Source organism: Lagenorhynchus albirostris, chromosome 6, assembly GCF_949774975.1.
Source record: "Lagenorhynchus albirostris chromosome 6, mLagAlb1.1, whole genome shotgun sequence".
Taxonomy (NCBI): domain Eukaryota; kingdom Metazoa; phylum Chordata; class Mammalia; order Artiodactyla; family Delphinidae; genus Lagenorhynchus; species Lagenorhynchus albirostris.
Genome location: NC_083100.1, coordinates 51,141,246 through 51,159,612, shown reverse-complemented (window position 1 = coordinate 51,159,612; position 18,367 = coordinate 51,141,246). Strand labels below are relative to the sequence as shown.

General features: G+C 37.6%; 1 protein-coding gene across 4 annotated transcripts in view; it reads left to right on the top strand.

Annotated features, from left to right (window-relative positions):
• PPP1R1C (protein phosphatase 1 regulatory inhibitor subunit 1C) overlaps positions 1 to 18,367 on the top strand; it is a 133,361-nt gene that overhangs the window by 99,867 nt on the left and 15,127 nt on the right. The window contains exon 5 of one of the 4 annotated variants that reach the window (XM_060152517.1): positions 9,839 to 9,917. The exons of 2 other annotated variants lie outside the window; for them this stretch is intronic. In XM_060152517.1, the coding sequence (XP_060008500.1) occupies positions 9,839 to 9,873 (35 nt within the window). In that variant the 3' untranslated portion in view covers positions 9,874 to 9,917. Of the gene's footprint in view, positions 1 to 6,192; positions 6,542 to 9,838; positions 9,918 to 18,367 lie in introns of those variants that run through there. One more of the 4 variants, XM_060152519.1, reaches the window with a different exon arrangement.

Genomic DNA, 18,367 nt, shown 5'->3' with positions numbered 1-18,367 from the left:
CATATATATGGAATCTAAGAAAAAAAAAATAAAAGGTCATGAAGAACCTAGGGGTAAGATGGGAATAAAGACACAGACTTACTAGAGAATGGACTTGAGGATATGGGGAGGGGGAAGGGTAAGCTGTGACAAAGTGAGAGAGAGGCATGGACATATATACACTATCAAACGTAAAACAGATAGCTAGTGGGAAGCAGCCGCATAGCACAGGGAGATCAGCTTGGTGCTTTGTGACTACCTAGAGGGGTAGGATAGGGAGGGTGGGAGGGAGGGAGATGCAAGAGGGAAGAGATATGGGAACATGTGTATATGTATAACTGATTCAGTTTGTTATAAAGCAGAAACTAACATACCATTGTAAAGCAATTATACTCCAATAAAGATGTTAAAGAAAAATAAAAAAATAAACCCTAGGTAGATCATAGAATAAAAAATTTAAATGATAGTGTAAAATAACCTAGAAAACAATGTGGATACATGGATTCGATGGATACATATGAAATATTGAGTCTGGAAATATAAATATATTTACAAAATACATCTAAGACATAAATGAAAAGTTAAGAAGTTACAAAGAAAAAAAGTAAAAGAGTACTATAGAAATAAATTTTTAAAAACTTCTGAGAGCCAAGACGTTATTGAAAGATAAATTGCAGACTGGAAAACATGGCAGACAAAATGTTATCATCATTATATCAAGAGCTCTCTTAATCAAGGAAAAATCATGCTAATACTTTAAAAGAAAAATAAAGATGTGAACACTTTGTAGAAAAATATTAGTGCCCCCAAACAAAAAGAAAAGCTCTTTCATAATTGGAGAAAAATAAAACAACCTATACATTTAAAATTCTCTCTGGAAAGGTAATATTCACACTTTATGAGAGTGTGGGAAAAGAAACGTTTATACGTATCACTAAGACGGTCTCTTAAAAATGGTCTTTCATGACTTTAATCATATTTTTAATGATTTTTTTTTTGTCTTTCCCTTACTATGCTAAATCTTGTGATGGAATCTTGCCACACCATTTACTTGGCAGGACTTGACACAGTTGATCACTTTCTCCTCCATGGTGTACTTTCTTTCCTTGGCCCCTGTGCACCACACCTCCCAGGTTTCCTCCTACCTCACTGGTTGCTCCTTCTCTGTTCCTCTTGTTTTTTCATCCTCCCCACTCAGACCTCTCAATAGTGATGTGACCCAGGGATTAGTCTGGGTCCTCGTCTCTAACCATATTCGCCCCCTTGGTAATTTCATCCAGTCTAGTGGTTCCATATACCTTTACGTACAAATGATTTCCAAATTTATAGCCTTTAAATTCCATATTCACATATCAAACTACCTTGGAAATATAAAGGATATTCCCTTGGGTATGTAACAGACATCTTGAACTTAACATGTCCCTTACAAAAACCATGATTGTCTCCTGTCCCCTACTAACTTCCTCACTAAAGGAAAAAAACATGCTTCTCCTGCAATCTTCTTCCTCTCAGTTTAAGATACCTCCATTCTTCCAGTTGCTTAGACCAAAAACTTTAGTATTCCTTGACTTCTTTTTAACGCTCACATTTGATAATCAATCTATCAGGGAATCCCATTGGTTCTACTCTCAAAAGATATTTAACCACCTCTCACAACCCCTACTGTCATCACTCTTGTTTGAGCTATCAGTATTCTGCGCCTGGATTACTGCAATTATCTCTTAATGGGTCTGCTTACTTTTGTACACTACAGTATATTCTTAATACATCAACAAGAGTGACTCTTTAGAGTCCTTATAAGGACTACAAGGCTCAGAATCTGGATCCCTGTTACCTCTCTGATCTTTCTACCTGCTACTCTCCCACTAGCTCATTCTGTTTGAAGCACAATGGCTTCTTTTTTTGTTCCCTGAAAATGCCAGCCATCCCTTTACCTTATGGCCTTTGTACTTTCTGTTCCCACTGCCCTAGTACTTTCTTCCTCTAGATGTCTGCATGGTCAACTCCCTAGTTCCTTCATGTCTTTTCTCAAATGTGTCAGCTTCTTAAGTGGACCACTGTATTTAAATTACCACCACTCAGACTGAACTCCTGCTCCCTTCCCCTCCTCTATACTTCCACATGATACTTTTATCTTCCTAGCGTATTTTATCACTTACTTATTTATCATGTTTGGTGCTTATTATCTGGATTTTCCCACTAAGAAGAAGCTCCCCAAGGTCAGGATTTTTTTCTTTTTTGTTTACTTGCATATTTCATTACAGAAGAATGTCTGGCATACAGCAGCACTGAGGAAATATCTATTGAGTTAATTAATGAACTCAATAACTATAAACGTCATGAAACAGTGATCATGTCTATGTTGGTCAGTACTGGATCCCCAGAGCCTAGCAGACTATTTAGCACTTAGCATACTACATGAGTACTTGCTGAATGAATGAATGAGAATGAGAAGTGGATTTATCAATCATGGCACACGTCCACAGTTTACAATAGTAGATATTTTTCCTTGTTGCTCAAAATTAGAAATACTTACAATTTATAAGCTACACAAAGGTACTATTTAGTGAGCTCCCATAGGGAAACCATAGACTAGGAAATGGAGCGATGGCAATCACCTGCTGCTGCAAACTTCGCCATTAAAATGACCTGGTCCAGGGTTTCCCTGGTGACGCAGTGGTTGAGAGTCCGCCTGCCGATGCAGGGGACACGGGTTCGTGCCCTGGTCCGGGAGGATCCCAGGTGCCGCGGAGCGGCTGGGCCCGTGAGCCATGGCCGCTGAGCCTGTGCGTCCGGAGCCTGTGCTCCACAACGGGAGAGGCCACAACAGTGAGAGGCCCGCGTACCGCAAAAAAAAAAAATGACAACTGTTTTTAACTTTGTGCAGGTTTCCCCCTAACTTTTATTTTGAAACTTTAAAAATCAACATGCATTCTCTGATTGTAAACTGACACTGCACAGAAGATTTAAAACTTTACAGATAGATCTCTTAGGCAACTGCCTTGAACATTTACTCCGTGTGCTTTATTGGGATAACAAGTAAAGTGGTATCAACAACCTCCCACTTTCTACTCAGGGATTTTACTATCAGTAGATTCTAACATGCTTTAGACTATTAAAAACAGATACTTCACACATGTTTTGGGATTCATATACTGAGGGGACTCAACATGGACTCAATACAAATTTTCTAGTCCACATACATAAGTTTCAATAGACTTCTAAACTGGAAACCAGTTTGATGAAGTTTGGAGGAGGGTTACTGAGATTCATCCATAGCAGCCCCGTGGTGGTGTTTTCTGCCTGCTTGGTCATCAGAGTTCATGGGTAGCAGTCACGGTGACAGGGACACAGAGTGAGGCTCTAACCAAGGAACGAGTGATTTCCCATGACTACGCAGAGACTGACAATCAGGTGAGGCTGACTCAGCGTTTGGCAGTTTTCTTATCACTTGATTCCTCTTGCCCTGAAAAGTTTTGTGGATATTTCAACTACACTGATTATTTCTTTGTCTCTGCTCCTTAGTAATGTGTTCTTTCCTTAGCTCTACATGTTTGGTTTAATGTAATCAAGACTAAGACAAAAAATTTCACTAATAGAGTTTCTAGTAGCAAGAATGGGATAAACACGCTTGACCTAAATGAGTCAGAATCATTCTTTGGTGCACACAACATCTCTTATTTAAATTCACTTACACTACTTAACAAAATCCCACTAGGAACTAGACCTCTAGGCCTTTTTAATAGAGTGAGACAATCTCAAATGCTAGAGGAAAGGAAAGAACAAGCAGTTGGAGTTTCTTCTCTCTAGACAACCAAGTCAAACCAGCTCCGTGCAGGAACACCATTTATGTCTTGGTTTTGTAAACTAAATTCTGTGATTACAGTGAAAACCCAGCTCTGAACAAAAGGGTTTTTTCTTTTTTAAAGGCATGTCCAGCTGGAGCCAGACAATTCTGAAATAGATCCCAGCTGTTTACATTATCGCAACACAAGAACAACTAAATACTACCACGGAAAGGACTATCAGTAGTAAATTCTTGTTTAAAGTTGTAGGTAGATAGAAAGCCAAATCCTTCAAGACCACTACCACTCAGCAGTAGCTTAGAAAGGATAGTAAAAGGAAGGCATTAATTTTCACTTGCAGTTTTAACTGGCCCAGCTACCAACACTATAAGTCTTTTGGTGTCTCAAATTGTTCCAAGCATAAGCATGAGCATTTGCTACCCAGTGTGTATTTCCAAGTTGGAAAAGCTAGCCCTTTTTCAGGAACTTCAAAAATCTGCCAGTTTTGAGATAAATGTTTCATGTATTTCTTCCACAATCATAATTGTTTGTGGATTGTGTATTTTGTCTCACATTTAGTTTTTTTGCCTTTTTATAAATGCAAGCAGGTATAGATATTTCTATAAAGTCTCATTTTCATTACACAGCACAAAGCAAGTACTATTTAAAGTATTAAAAAAAGTACTCAGAGTAACATAACCAGATGGCAATTTCCTTTAATCACAATAATCATCACTATATTGCTGTTTAATTTGGTAGTATTCTTAATTATATGCTTTGTTACCAGTCAAATGAAAAATAGTACATATCTAAAATTTAGATAGAATAATGTTATTTTCTAGGTAAATAAACCTCCTGTTTTACTCTGTGCCCAGCATTATCTTCCAAGAGCACATGTATTTTTAAACAATTTATATTTATATTCCATTTTACATGCTTATAGTATGTTCTCTCTTAATACTTATATTTATAAATTATACATTTGAATTTGGTTTTCATTTCAACACCTGACCAAAAGCAAAACATTTCAAGTATAAATATTTAGTCTCTCAAGATGAAATGGATTCATTTTCCTTTAGTATATATGCATAGTATGTATGTTTTGTTGGGATATTCTTGTCTACGGAGACCTAACAAACCCATCCAATAATATTTTATATACATATAAATGCTAATTCTGATTGGGTAGCAGTTCAGAATCAAAGCCAAAGTTCATTTTCTCACCTGATGTTATGTCAATGTACTGTTAAACAGTACTCTTGAACTATAAATTTGTGTGTGTGTGTATATGTGCATCTGTGATGAAGCTATGTAGTTGAATATACTTTCTGAAAATAAGGCTGCAGGGAGTGAATTGGTGAAGGATGTCTTTCTCAACCTTACACAAGTAGTAAATTGGGTGACATTTGCTATTTATAACAGATGAAAACCAGATGATAATTTTTTTCTGCCCTAACCTCTGATGATTAGATAAGCTCAGTTTCTTTAAATGCTGTGCTTAATATTTAAACTGAATCTTATTTAAAAAGATAGTCTAGGATGAACTGATAAAGACATTCCAGATGCAATCTTCCAGAAATGACAATATAAACTTAATCTCTTGAAGAATAAATTTAGGCAATATGCCAGATTTTGAAAGTCAAATGCTTTCAGATGGATGATAACTAGTAAGTTTCTCATAACACGTGTTTAATTTTTTATACCCAAATTCTCTATTCACACATGTAATCTTCACAGTTGCATGAGAATATAAACCATCATTTTAAAAAATAAAAACTTTAAAATTTGAAAATAAAAATAAGCAACATGTTTCCCAGGGCAGATGAAATGATCCAAAAGTTTTACCTTCTTTTTGCAGAAACAAATACTGAAAGCAGTTAACCAAGACCAGTTAACCAAGATTAAAAGAGAATAAATGAGTGTATAGTTTTGGATATGTTGAGGTTCTGATGCCTGTGTTAGTGAAGGACTTCCTAGCCTTAAAGAAGTAATAATTACCTTGCGGGAATGCTAACATTTAAGAAGAAGGTAGTAAATGCAGAAAAATAAAACACGAAGGAAACAGAAGGAGGAGTAATTAAATGCAGCAGGGAGGTCACTGGTAGAATATCTCGGAAGCTAAGAGAAGTTGAATCCTCAAGAAAGAGTAAATATTTAACAATGGCAAAGACTGGGGAACGGTGAAATAAGATTAAAGCTTAAGAAACACCAAGTTGGTGTTTGGATGAGGCCAATCAAAGGTCATCTATAAACAGTTTTGGTACAGAGACTGGAGTGGAAGTCATATCAGAGTAGGTTGTTGAGTGAACAGGATGTCAGAAAGTGGGACCAGCAGTTTAGAAAGCTCCTTTCTTAAAGGATGAGATACAAGCAAGAAGAATATGCATGGTTAAAGGAGCTTTTTGTTTGTTTGTTTATTTTACGATAGAAGATACTTGACTACATTTGAGGACATTTATAAACTGAGGGGAAGAAGGCACTTGAGAAAGGATAAAATGAAGTTCTAGATATGAGAGCAGAGGCAGATCCTAAGAATTCTGGAATTGGAGATGTTGTGGAAATCCTTCCAAGACCATCTGCACTCCCAACGCCCCCCCATCCTGCTCTATTTCTCTCTTCTCCAGAGCATCGAGACCTTCATAATACTGTATAATTCACTTTTTGTTACCTTTACCATTTGTCTTCTTCACCTCTCCACCTCAATCTCCTTTGTGACCTCTTCATTTCCTGCTATTCCCACTTATCCTTTAAATCTAAATGTCCTCCCAGGACTATAAAGTTCACAGGGGCAGAGATCTTTATCTTTTGTTCATTCATATATTTCAACCCCTACAACATGGTGGGCACTCAACAAATACTTGCTAAATGAAAAGATGTTGGAGTGTAGAAATTAAATTTTGCTGGGGTTAGCTTGAAAGATTTTATTCCTTTTTCTGCAAAGTAGGGATAATTAAGCTGTAATTTATAAGGAAAGTAAGCTCAAGAGAGATTTCATATATACTGAAAGGTAAACATTCACTATATAGATCAGAGATTATTTATGGTAGTCCGAGAGCCCCATTTCAGTTCATGATTTGTCTATCCCACATACTGATTTATTTTTCTTTTTAATTAGCTACCATCGTTTAAACATTAGATTTAATGCAGCAATTCAGATGTACTGCTTATCTTGGAAAGCCGGAGGATGTGGCAATACTTGACTCATATTTCAGCATGACAACAATCACCTGGATCTGATTTGAGGCTGTCCCTTCACCACCACCACCCAGGACATAGGTTCACAAGATGAAGCACGTGATCTTCATTTGCCAAAGTCCTCACCATTCACTATGGTATCCTTAAGCCCTAAATCTGTTGTCAATTTCCATTTATTATTGAACTTGAGCTAATGTTTTGTATAGTATGGCTGCTTCATCTCTCCTGGCCTTTTAGGCAAATGTGCTTGCAATCCATGACATTGACAGTATTCAACTAACAGGCAATTTGTGTTCCAATGGGGTTTTCTTTTATCCTTAGAAACAGATTAAACTCCTCACCATGGCTAATTAGATCCTATATGACCTGGCTGCTCCAATCCACTGAACTCCCTTCACAACTCTCCACTTGGCTTTAAATGCACTCCTACTTTCTGTCTTCAATGGCCCTCTTCCTTTTTCTTAAATATATCAAGCTCCCTCCAGACTCTATGCCTTTATATTTTCAGTTTCCTTTACCGCAATTTCTTTCCTTCAGATAATCAGCATGGCTGGCGTCTAATTCTGTCACACATGCAAATATTTGTCAACAAGCAGCCCCCTCCGTCAGACCCATACAAGTTGCTCTGAAATCTCAATGCAACTCAGCCCTCTGTCCTTTTAAGATCTCCAACAAGCGACTTGCATAAAAGGTTTACTCAAGGCAAAGGAGACAATTTTCTAGGGGCAGGGTTAATTTAAACTTCTAGTCAGAATCAAGTGACAAAGACCGCATACAGAACAGACTGGAATTCCGAAATTACATTCCACTTTGAAGAGTGTACACTATGAGGTTTACTAGATTCTTAAACCCTGTTCATGAAAATGCAATGAATGTATGCATTCAATGTATCTAGCCAGTAGACGTATCTTGAACACCTCTTATTTCCCTGAAGAAAAATTGTTTCTAACATATTATATGCTAATGTAAAACTTTCTGGTATTGATCGGAGTTACAAACGGTGCTCTTCTTATGTAAGTTTTCCATTAGTGTCCTTCAAATGCTAACTCACTCCCTGGAGTGTTAGTCCTGATTAGTGTACCTGAAATACTAATAAACCCTTCCTAAGGGTCGATAAAATTAACACATATTCATTCCTGTACATGTACACACACCACATACTCCATGACGTGTTTTAAAGCACATCATAAGAAACATATTAGGAATCAATCACTCATACGTAGAACAAATACTGAGAATCCTCTCCTCCCTTCCCCTCTCCATACCTTAAACCAATTTTGAGTGAATTGACAAGAAAATAAAAAGTTGGCTTACTGTGGGGCTATGAGTGACTGGTTTACTCCTTAATTCTTTCCATGGAACTGACGGGATTTGAAGAAATTGTTTCTGGCACTCCCATTGTAACTTGAAATGTATTTGGTCACAGAAACAAGGCCAGTGTTGATCTGGCCCTTAAAAGGACGCTCCGCAGCCCGGAGAACAAACCGAATATGGCGAACAAGGAGAACATGGCGCACGCGGCACGTGGTGCTACGCACAGCGTGGCACGGAGTACGTGGCCCGAGGTCTGCATTCTATACGCCTGCGCAGCGTCTCTGCGCCGGGGTCAGAGGCTGCCGGGATTGCAGTGTCCGCCCAGGTCCCTGGAGGCTGAGGGCGGGCGGCTGGTGGACGACTTGCAGGCGGTGCGCACCGGCCCACCTCCGTTCTCCGAGCGTAAATTAACAGACACCCTTGAATGGATAACAACAGAAAACGCTGTTGGAATAGTGTGGGGATCGGCAATTTTGCACAGGAAGCTTTGGAGCTGTTGTTTACTGTAGTTTGCGTGAAGCTGGGACAAAATTGAACATACTCATTCGGTGCTTTGGAAAGTGCGAAAGCTGCTGGTGAACGCTGGTCTCCTCTCTCAGCAGAAGTAACTGAAATGAATGCAGCTCTAGCAGAAAATCCAGGGCTTGTCAACGTATCTCGTTATGAAGATGGTTGGCTGATCAAGATGACACTCACTAACCTTTCAGTACTAGATGTGTGAAGATGCATATGAGAGATACATAAAATGAGGAGTGAAGATGGAACCCCTAAATAAACTAGTTTGAGACAACTTGATCTAGCATAGTTGTCTTAAGTTAGTGGTGGAGAGATTTTTAAAAAGCAGCTTATAGCAAAAGGAACTGCTTGCCACGTTACCTGAAGAAAATACCCCTTAATTTCCTAATGACTTCACGTAAACACTATGCATCTTTTTCACAGCACCCTATGATTTTTAGGATAGGCTCCAGTTATAATATTCAGAATTCCTGAAACTGTGGTAAAACTAGTTGTAAAAATTATGTAATTCAAAGATAACATTGTTATCTTAAGCCTTATATAATACTGTAACTTGCTTACAGCCATCCCTGAATTTGGGTCAAAATACCTAATGATCTTCCCATTAGAAATAACTGGCAGTGGAGAAGAGTTTTTGTTAGTTGTACAGTGTCAGATAAAGAACAACACTGTCTTAATTTTGCAATATACTTTGTTTGCTGGTGCTATTTTTAGACACTGAAGCAACAGCCTTGCAGGAAAATAAAGTTTAATAATAAAATACTCAACTTCTTAATTAAAAAAAAATGGAACCGTTGCTTCTGCATTTCTGTATCTTTATGGGTTAAATAGGCACTGAAGGCTTCCCTGAATAACTGTCATGAAACCTGAACTATGTTCTTCCCATTTTTCTCTTCCTGCTTCTTGGAGTATATTTATTGCACACAGATGTAAACAGCAATGTAGAATTTACCAACAATTTCATAAGATAAAATAAAGGGAGGGTTTAATATCAGATACTCCAAAGTAAACCCTCTTAAAATCTTCGTGAGCGACCTCTCTTCTTTCAGGTCTGTCTTCCAGGTCCCTCCTGCCTCTCTTGTGATCCAGCAGATGTCCTCTCTTCTCTCCCTTCCCTCAGATGCTGCCCAGCTCCTGTGGATTCCATCCCTTCTCTTCCAAAAGCAAACGTGTTTCTTTTCTTTCACATGCATAATAACCTACCTTTTATTTTTTTTTTTTCTGAATCCTTGGTGCCATCACTGGCACAGGCCCCAAAGCCCAGCATCCACTGAATGAATGAATGTTTACCAAAACAGCAAATGTAGGTCCTCTGGAGGATTTGTATGTTAGCAGTCTTGAAAAATAAAACAAAATTCCCCACATTTTACATGTCCTTATAGAAAAATAGATTGAGTTCTAAACACCTTACAAGCATGTTTGTGGAACACAAGCTCTTCTTAATTTGGAGACTTCATAAATACAAGAAATAGAAAAAACAATGCTCATTAAGTTTGGATTTTCTTCAAGTATGATGGTTGTGGCTTCTTATGATGATATTTGGTATGTAGCAAAAAAGGTACAAGCTGTTCTGTCTCAACACACACCAATCTACACTTATTTGTGTACAGAGTATTAACCTAAGAACAAATATCTAAAAATAATTGGGCTATCATAATAAGTGCCCTAAAATAACTTTGTTTAAAAAAAAACTGAAAAATTTGATTCAGTAATTGACTCTTCAACAGATGTAATCTGTCTTTCTACATTCTTTTGGCGATTACATTTTCTAGGAAAAAAAAAAATCAGGACTAAGTTCATTTGCAATTTTGCAGTAATATTGGTGCAGGAAGTAGTTCAGGAGGAGTAGGACATTTCCATAATTTATGGAAAAAGTACTTCAGAATATTTGAAATTAGTACAGTCGTGGAAAAATATCTGCCTTATTCCTAAGTAGCATCAGCTCTACAAATAGGCAGAGAACAAGCAGCTGTCTAAATATTATGATGTAAGGAGAAATATAAAGTCCTGATTTTCTGAATCATCTCCATCTATTATTGTCTTTCTTGACACCTGGATTAAAATTGCCATACTTGAAACTTTCTTTGGACTATGAGAAAAGAAGTCATATTCTTCAGGAAAAAAAAATTGTTAAAATGTTTATCATATTATACTGCAAGGGAATGGAGGTAAATCTTCAATTAGGAATACATTGTGACTAGAAGAATGAGATCTTGGCCCAACAGGAATGAGAAATTGGATGTCATAGTGGGAAAAGAACTACAGTTTACCATTGAACAACATAGGTTTGAACTGCTTAGTTCCACTTACACATGGATTTTTTTTCAGTAAATACGTACTACTGTTGTCAAACCCAAGTTTGTGTGCCTGACACACGGTGAGGCCAAACAAACCAAAACGCCGGCACTTGGAGTGGAGAAAGGATTATTCATTGCAGGGCCATGCAAGGAGAGCAGGATGGCTCGTGCTCAAAAGACCTGAACTCCCCGATGGGTTTCAGGGAAGAGGTTTTTATAGGCAAGATTTGGAGGGAGGTCTGCAGGGTGTGTGACTTTCCTCTGATTGGCTTGTGGTGAGGTAACAGTGTGGTGTTCTAGAAATCTCAACCATCAGCCTTCTGGTTCCAACTGGCCTGGGGTCCACATTCTTTGCTCAGCCTGAAGTTACCATCCTCCACCTGGGTGGGGGCCTTACTTCCTGTAGAAGAACTCAGAGATATGTATCAAATTGATCCGCACATCCCCCTAGGAGGAACCAGGATCAGGCCCCATGGCTGCACTGTTGTTTCTTTCTGCATTCCTTCACTTTCCTAATTAGTAACTGTTTGAATCTGACCTTTGGGACTCAGGGAGGGTCTAGGAGGCTGAAAGCCTTTGTTTACAAACAAGAAATGGGGGACATGGAAAGGCTTTTATGCTTGGCAGGTCCCTATAGGGCCCTGCTCATTTTCACTAGTGTACTACACAATCTGTGGTTGGTTGAATCCGCAGGTGCAGAATTTGCAAATATAGAGGGCTGACTGTAAAGTTATATGTGGATTTTTGACTCTGTGTGTGTGTGTGTGTGTGTATGTGTGCGCACGCTGGGGGTGGGGATGGGGTTGGTGCCCTAAACCTCCGTGTTGTTCAAGGGTCAACTGTAGAGTCAAATTCAGGAATTTTGGGTTTTGATATTGACTTGCCAAGCCATGTTGGGCAACTCATTTAATTATTGGCAGACACAGCTTTCTAGCTGTGACATGGGAATAATAGCAGTAGCCCATTCCATGTTACAGTGTAATGTTGAGAATAGAATGATATATATACTTTTTGCCCTGAAAAATTGAAAAGCGCTATAATAATATGTTATTACTATTATTACACATGATGATGGAATTAGAATCAGGAGAATAATAGGGGCAACAGAAGGGAGCCCCACTGTAGTTTAGATAGTATTAATTATAAATATTGGTAATATAGGATAAAGGTGCAAAGGAAGGAAAGTGGATGAAACTTCCAAAGTAATCCTCCAGTCCAAGACACATTGGATGTCCCACAAAGAGGTTGGGGTAAGTCATGCTTAAACTGAACCTCACTTTTATCTAAAATTAACTATGATCATAGTACAAGGATCAATTAGGTGAGTGGGAAAATACAGATGAACAAAAACAACAAAATAAATGGTATCAAGAATTATAGATTCTGTTTACTTGTATTTTCAAAACCAAATTGAAATAATGATGATGAGGAGCTCAAGAGCTAATTTGGGGGGGAATTTTTAAAAAGTTTTTCTTTGCTATGTTTTCCTAGAATCTCCAGGAGATTGCTTTTAATGTGTTATGATATCATGTGTGTCAGTATCTGGCATGTCTTCTCCACAATTCACTGAAGTAAGTGTTTACTCTGAGAAAACTGACAAATTTTAAGCATTCGAAAACCTAGGTTGTGACAATTCTGGGCAAAATACTTCTTTTATAATCACTCAAATTCTGTCATCTGGTTATTTACAGATCCACACAATGAGCACTGACCAGGAATGCACAAGGCTTTGTAGTAATAAAATTATTGCCTCAGGAACCAAAGAAAGCATGAAACCAGTTGTGATGATTTTGACCCCTGACCTGAAAGTCTGATATTCATTCTTCAAAAGATGCCTTGCCTGTGGGGAGACAATTACTGTCTTTGTAAAAGATGTCCTAAATGTTTTTTATTACTTTAGTTCCAATCATTAGTGTAAGGTTTAGATTTAACTTGAAGGTCACTCCTGAGACATATCGGAATATTTTCCATTTTTGTCTGGTTCTCAGCTCATTATAAGTTGCATTCAAAGATGGAGGTATGGGGGGGAAAAGGAATACCCCAGTTGCCTTTCATTTTCCTTTTCTGTCTTCCATCCCAGAAGGAGATCACAGGGAAGACATAAGAGAGAATAGACTATTTGGGACACTTTGGGTTTCACATGTCAAAACTCAAATCTAATTAGCCTAGGCAAAAGGGAAATTTGTTGCAAGATTACTTGGTTACTTTATGCTATTAAGGGAAAACAAACTACTAGGAAAGAAAGGAAAGGAAGCTGAGCCTCAGGAAACAAAGAGAATCAAAGTCTGCCATCTCTTCCATTTCCTTTATTTTACCTGTCAATTTCATCCTCCCTATGGTCCACTGCAGACCAGCTATCTCCTTAAGTAGGAAACCTGGCCATCAAGAGCAAACAAGTTTAACATTGTACACCATCCATAAATTAAAAACTCTCTTATAATGACTTGGTTTCTGACAGTAAGATCATGGGGGAAGGATTATACTTAACCCAGCGTGGGTCAGATACCCCTGGCTTTGGCACAGTGGCCAGAGGACAAGATAATATACGAAACAGGCACTGCTGATTTGTACCTTGTGTTTGGAGTGGGGAGAAGAGTGGTTCCTGAAGGAAAGTGAGTGGGGAGAACAGTCATTCCCTATAAGCAGGGGAGAGTAGAGAAAAGACTAAACAGTAGACACTCATTATAAAGAACAAATCAGGAATATCTGGGGGATAATGTTACTTGTTGAGAAGTAAATCTTTCTTAGAAACTTAGAAAATTATACCTCTTATTTCCACCCACTTCTAATTATATTCTGGTAGTACTGTTGGTGAATTTCCAGAACATGCAGCCTCCAATTATAAAAAAGGATTGTGCTCAGAAACTTGATTTGTAAGGGATTTGGAACTGAGGATACACAGAATCAATGCCTTTTTTTTTAGGCCAATTTATAGAAACACAGTCTATGATATTGCCTAAATTATTATACTAACTGTCCATTTCAATCTCACAAAACATCCATTAGAGAATCTTCCTAGAGTGTCCAGCTTCCACATACCATGGAAGACATTTTACCTCTTAGTGGTTTTGCATGGACATCAGGTAGCCAGGTTGTGGTTGGGTAAGAGAAGGCAGGAAGGGAAGTCCCCTGGGACTGCCAGGCACCAGCATTTTTGTCACTTCTTGTGTCTGGTGTGGCACAAGGCAGAGAATACAGAATAAAGTCCAAAGAACCGTGTTCTGGATTGAATGATTGCTCTTTGCTGTGGGACTTCAGAAAACAGGCCTTGGTTCACATCTTAATATGATGGTGGTGGTGGTGGCAGTGTATGTGTGTGTGTGTGTGTGTGTATGTATATATGTTAAGAGGCAGTTGGACTGTCCTTTGAACTCAAGACTGCTTTTTAAAGTTCTTTCGACCCTGAAAGGACATGCTTCTATGATTGAGAAAAAGCTCTTTTCTCAATCTAGGTCTCTAGGCTAATATAGTTTGTGGGGAGGAGACTAGAAGGGATTAGAACAGGGGTACAGGCTATTCTTCTTCCATGTCCATTGGTTTATATGGCTCCCTTACTAAAGCCTTCTGGAGGATAAAGGGGTCTGGTCATGCTCCTTTCTTGAGGTTCCCTATAATAACAAATGAAGAGATGCCAAAACAGGATTGCAAAAATGATGGGATTGTCAATATTTTCATTTGACAACAAAATTTACAATATGATATAATTGAACTATTCATAATTATAATATTAATAAAAAAAGAATAAATCATGGTATGATCCAGGTAGTATGGTCCAGTAATCAGATGTATGTGTGAAGTTTTATGAGTGGTACTTTAAAAAAGTATTGTCAATAAACTTGTCAATAAATATGTCAATAAATATATCTGTTATTGTCTATATGAACATTTGGAGATAATATCAAAAGTCTAAATCATGGCCAGTTTTGCATAAGAGGCCCTAGCCAAATGGCCCTTCTGGTATCTTCTCTGAGAGGCCCAGCTACCTTGTGCTAGCAAATTGGAGACTGTTTCTAGTCAGTGTATCAAGCCAGAAATAATAGTGTTCATTCTCAATAATTTCATTTTATCTCTAAAAATCTGATGGTTACTTTCAGTTTTATATATATATTTATTTTATTTATATATTATATATTTATATATATATATATATTTTTTTTTTCCCTCAGAGTAGTGTCTATTATTTGAGGAAGAAATGAAATAAATATCTAAGAAAAGGTAAACAGACTAGATACACAGTAAGTTAAGGGAACAAACTGAAAAAATTTCAAATAATTTTGGGTGTGCTAAGCCATAAACATACTTTAAGAGAATTTTGCCTCTGAAACAATGAAATTCAACAAGGGTTTTTGAAAAAGCTTACATTAATTTTTATTAATAATTTTAGAATTTTTCTAAGACAAAGGTGATTGTAAATTGAATGCAATGTATGTATACTGAAAGTAAGATTGTTTTTGCTTTCAAGAGAAGAATTTGGAAATTCAAAAGCCGTGGTTTTAGGGCAATTAATTTATAATGTCTGAGCGGGGTTGGAGTGTTCTAATTTTGGTATTGAAAAAATTTTCGCAGGTAACTGATACTCATGTGTTGAGAAACTGAGTAAATTAGGTAAGTAAACACATATTTTTCCTAATTATTACATTTAAATATTATAGGGCAGAAATAACAGAAAATTACCATTTTAAGCAAAAATGTTATTACTATTATTCCTTCTTCATGTAAACAATATAAAATGGCTACTCATTATAGAATTTGAGTATATAATTGCTCCTTTGCATCAAGTATTCTTAATAAAATCAAAATTTGAAAAGAAATAAAAGAAGTGGTATCAGCTCATCCAAGGAGAGTTTGTTAAAGATCTATGTAAAATGAAGAGAGACTGTGATTTTACACGTGGGAGACAAGTAAAACAGACCAACTGTAGGGCAGCAAATCAAAGAAGAAAGTAGGTCAGCGAGCCCCATGGTGATACAATGAATTGGTATTATTTAAAGGGATGGTCAGAGAGTAAAACTGCCTGTGCACAAGAATGCCTATGAGAACAATGGTAAATCTGAGCAAAAAAAGCAGGGTCAGAGCAAGAGTTGCAAAGCTCAGCGTATGAACTGCAAGTCCTTGGGTCAGGCAGAGGATAAAACAGAACAATCTCGTCATTCAGAAGCTTCCTGGCAGCCAGGGCCAGCAAGCTGTGTAATGAGAAACAAACTGAGCTGAGGCCCTCGGCAGAGAAAAGGGGAGGGAAATAGCCTCAGGATAGGAGAGAACTGAGCTGATTTTGAGACTGCATGTAACTATCAACTCATCAGGATTAATACTTTCCCATAAAAGAAAATTTTAAGTTACAGGAGAATCACTGAGGAGATCAAAATACTTAATCAAATCCATTTACATTACTTATATTGTGAAAGCCATGTACCCAATGGGATTAATTAACTGTGTTTGGTGATCAGAACATTATATACTGGGGAAAGTGCAATTTCTCCTTTCCATCTTTAACATTTACTGCCTATTTTCTTGGACTAGGTGGAGTTTCAGAATCATAATTGCTAAGTTAGTCTAGAGTGGTAATCTAAAATACTATAGGAGACTGAGAAGAACAAACTAACTCCAGGCCAAAAATAAACTACCTTTTCTATTTATTATAGGAGATGTGACTTAAAGGGATTGAGCAGAAGTTCATTTATCTGAAAAAAAATTTGGCTATGTTGAAAAGTCTTTGTATGTTGAATAGGGAATATTTTTAAAGAAAGTGAGATTGAAGTTAGTCATTTCTTTACTTAAAATGCACTAAGCATCACTCCCTAACACCATACACTAAAATAAGCTCAAAATGGATTAAAGACCTAAATGTAAGTCCAGAAACTATCAAACTCTTAGAGGAAAACATAGGCAGAACACTCTATGACATAAATCACAGCAAGATCCTTTTTGACCCACCTCCTAGAGAAATGGAAATAAAAACAAAAATAAACAAATGGGACCTAATGAAACTTAAAAGCTTTTGCACAGCAAAGGAAACCATAAACAAGACCAAAAGACAACCCTCAGAATGGGAGAAAATATTTGCAAATGAAGCAACTGACAAAGGATTAATCTCCAAAATTTACAAGCAGTTCATGCAGCTCAATAACAAAAAAACAAACAACCCAATCCAAAAATGGGCAGAAGACCTAAATAGACATTTCTCCAAAGAAGATATACAGACTGCCAACAAACACATGAAAGAATGCTCAACATCATTAATCGTTAGAGAAATGCAAATCAAAACTACAATGAGGTATCATCTCACACCAGTCAGAATGGCCATCATCAAAAAAATCTAGAAACAATAAATGCTGGAGAGGGTGTGGAGAAAAGGGAACACTCTTGCACTGCTGGTGGGAATGTGAATTGGTTCAGCCACTATGGAGAACAGTATGGAGGTTCCTTAAAAAAACTACAAATAGAACTACCATATGACCCAGCAATCCCACTACTGGGCATATACCCTGAGAAAAACAAAATTCAAAAAGAGTCATGTACCAAAATGTTCATTGCAGCTCTATTTACAATAGCCAGAAGATGGAAACAACCTAAGTGTCCATCATCGGATGAATGGATAAAGAAGATGTGGCACATATATACAATGGAATATTACTCAGCCATAAAAAGAAACGAAATTGAGCTATTTGTAATGAGGCGGATAGACCTAGAGTCTGTCATACAGAGTGAAGTAAGTCAGAAAGAGAAAGACAAATACCGTATGCTAACACATATATATGGAATTTAAGGGAAAAAAAATGTCATGAAGAACCTAGGGGTAAGACAGGGATAAAGACACAGACCTACTGGAGAACGGACTTGAGGATATGGGGAGGGGGAAGGGTGAGCTGTGACAGGGCGAGAGAGAGGCATGGACATATATACACTAACAAACGTAAGGTAGATAGCTAGTGGGAAGCAGCCGCATGGCACAGGGATATCGGCTCGGTGCTTTCTGGCCGCCTGGAGGGGTGGGATAGGGAGGGTGGGAGGGAGGAAGACGCAAGAGGGAAGAAATATGGGAACATATGTATATGTATAACTGATTCACTTTGTTATAAAGCAGAAACTAACACACCATTGTAAAGCAATTATACCCCAATAAAGATGTTAAAAAAAAAAAGTTACGAGTTGCAAAAAAAAAAAAAGCACTAAGCATCTATAATGTTCAGGCTTTGTTCTGGGCTCTGCTGATCAGTCAGCGAACAAAACAGAGTATTGACTCTGATTTCATGGTGCTGATATTCTAGCGGGAGGCATACC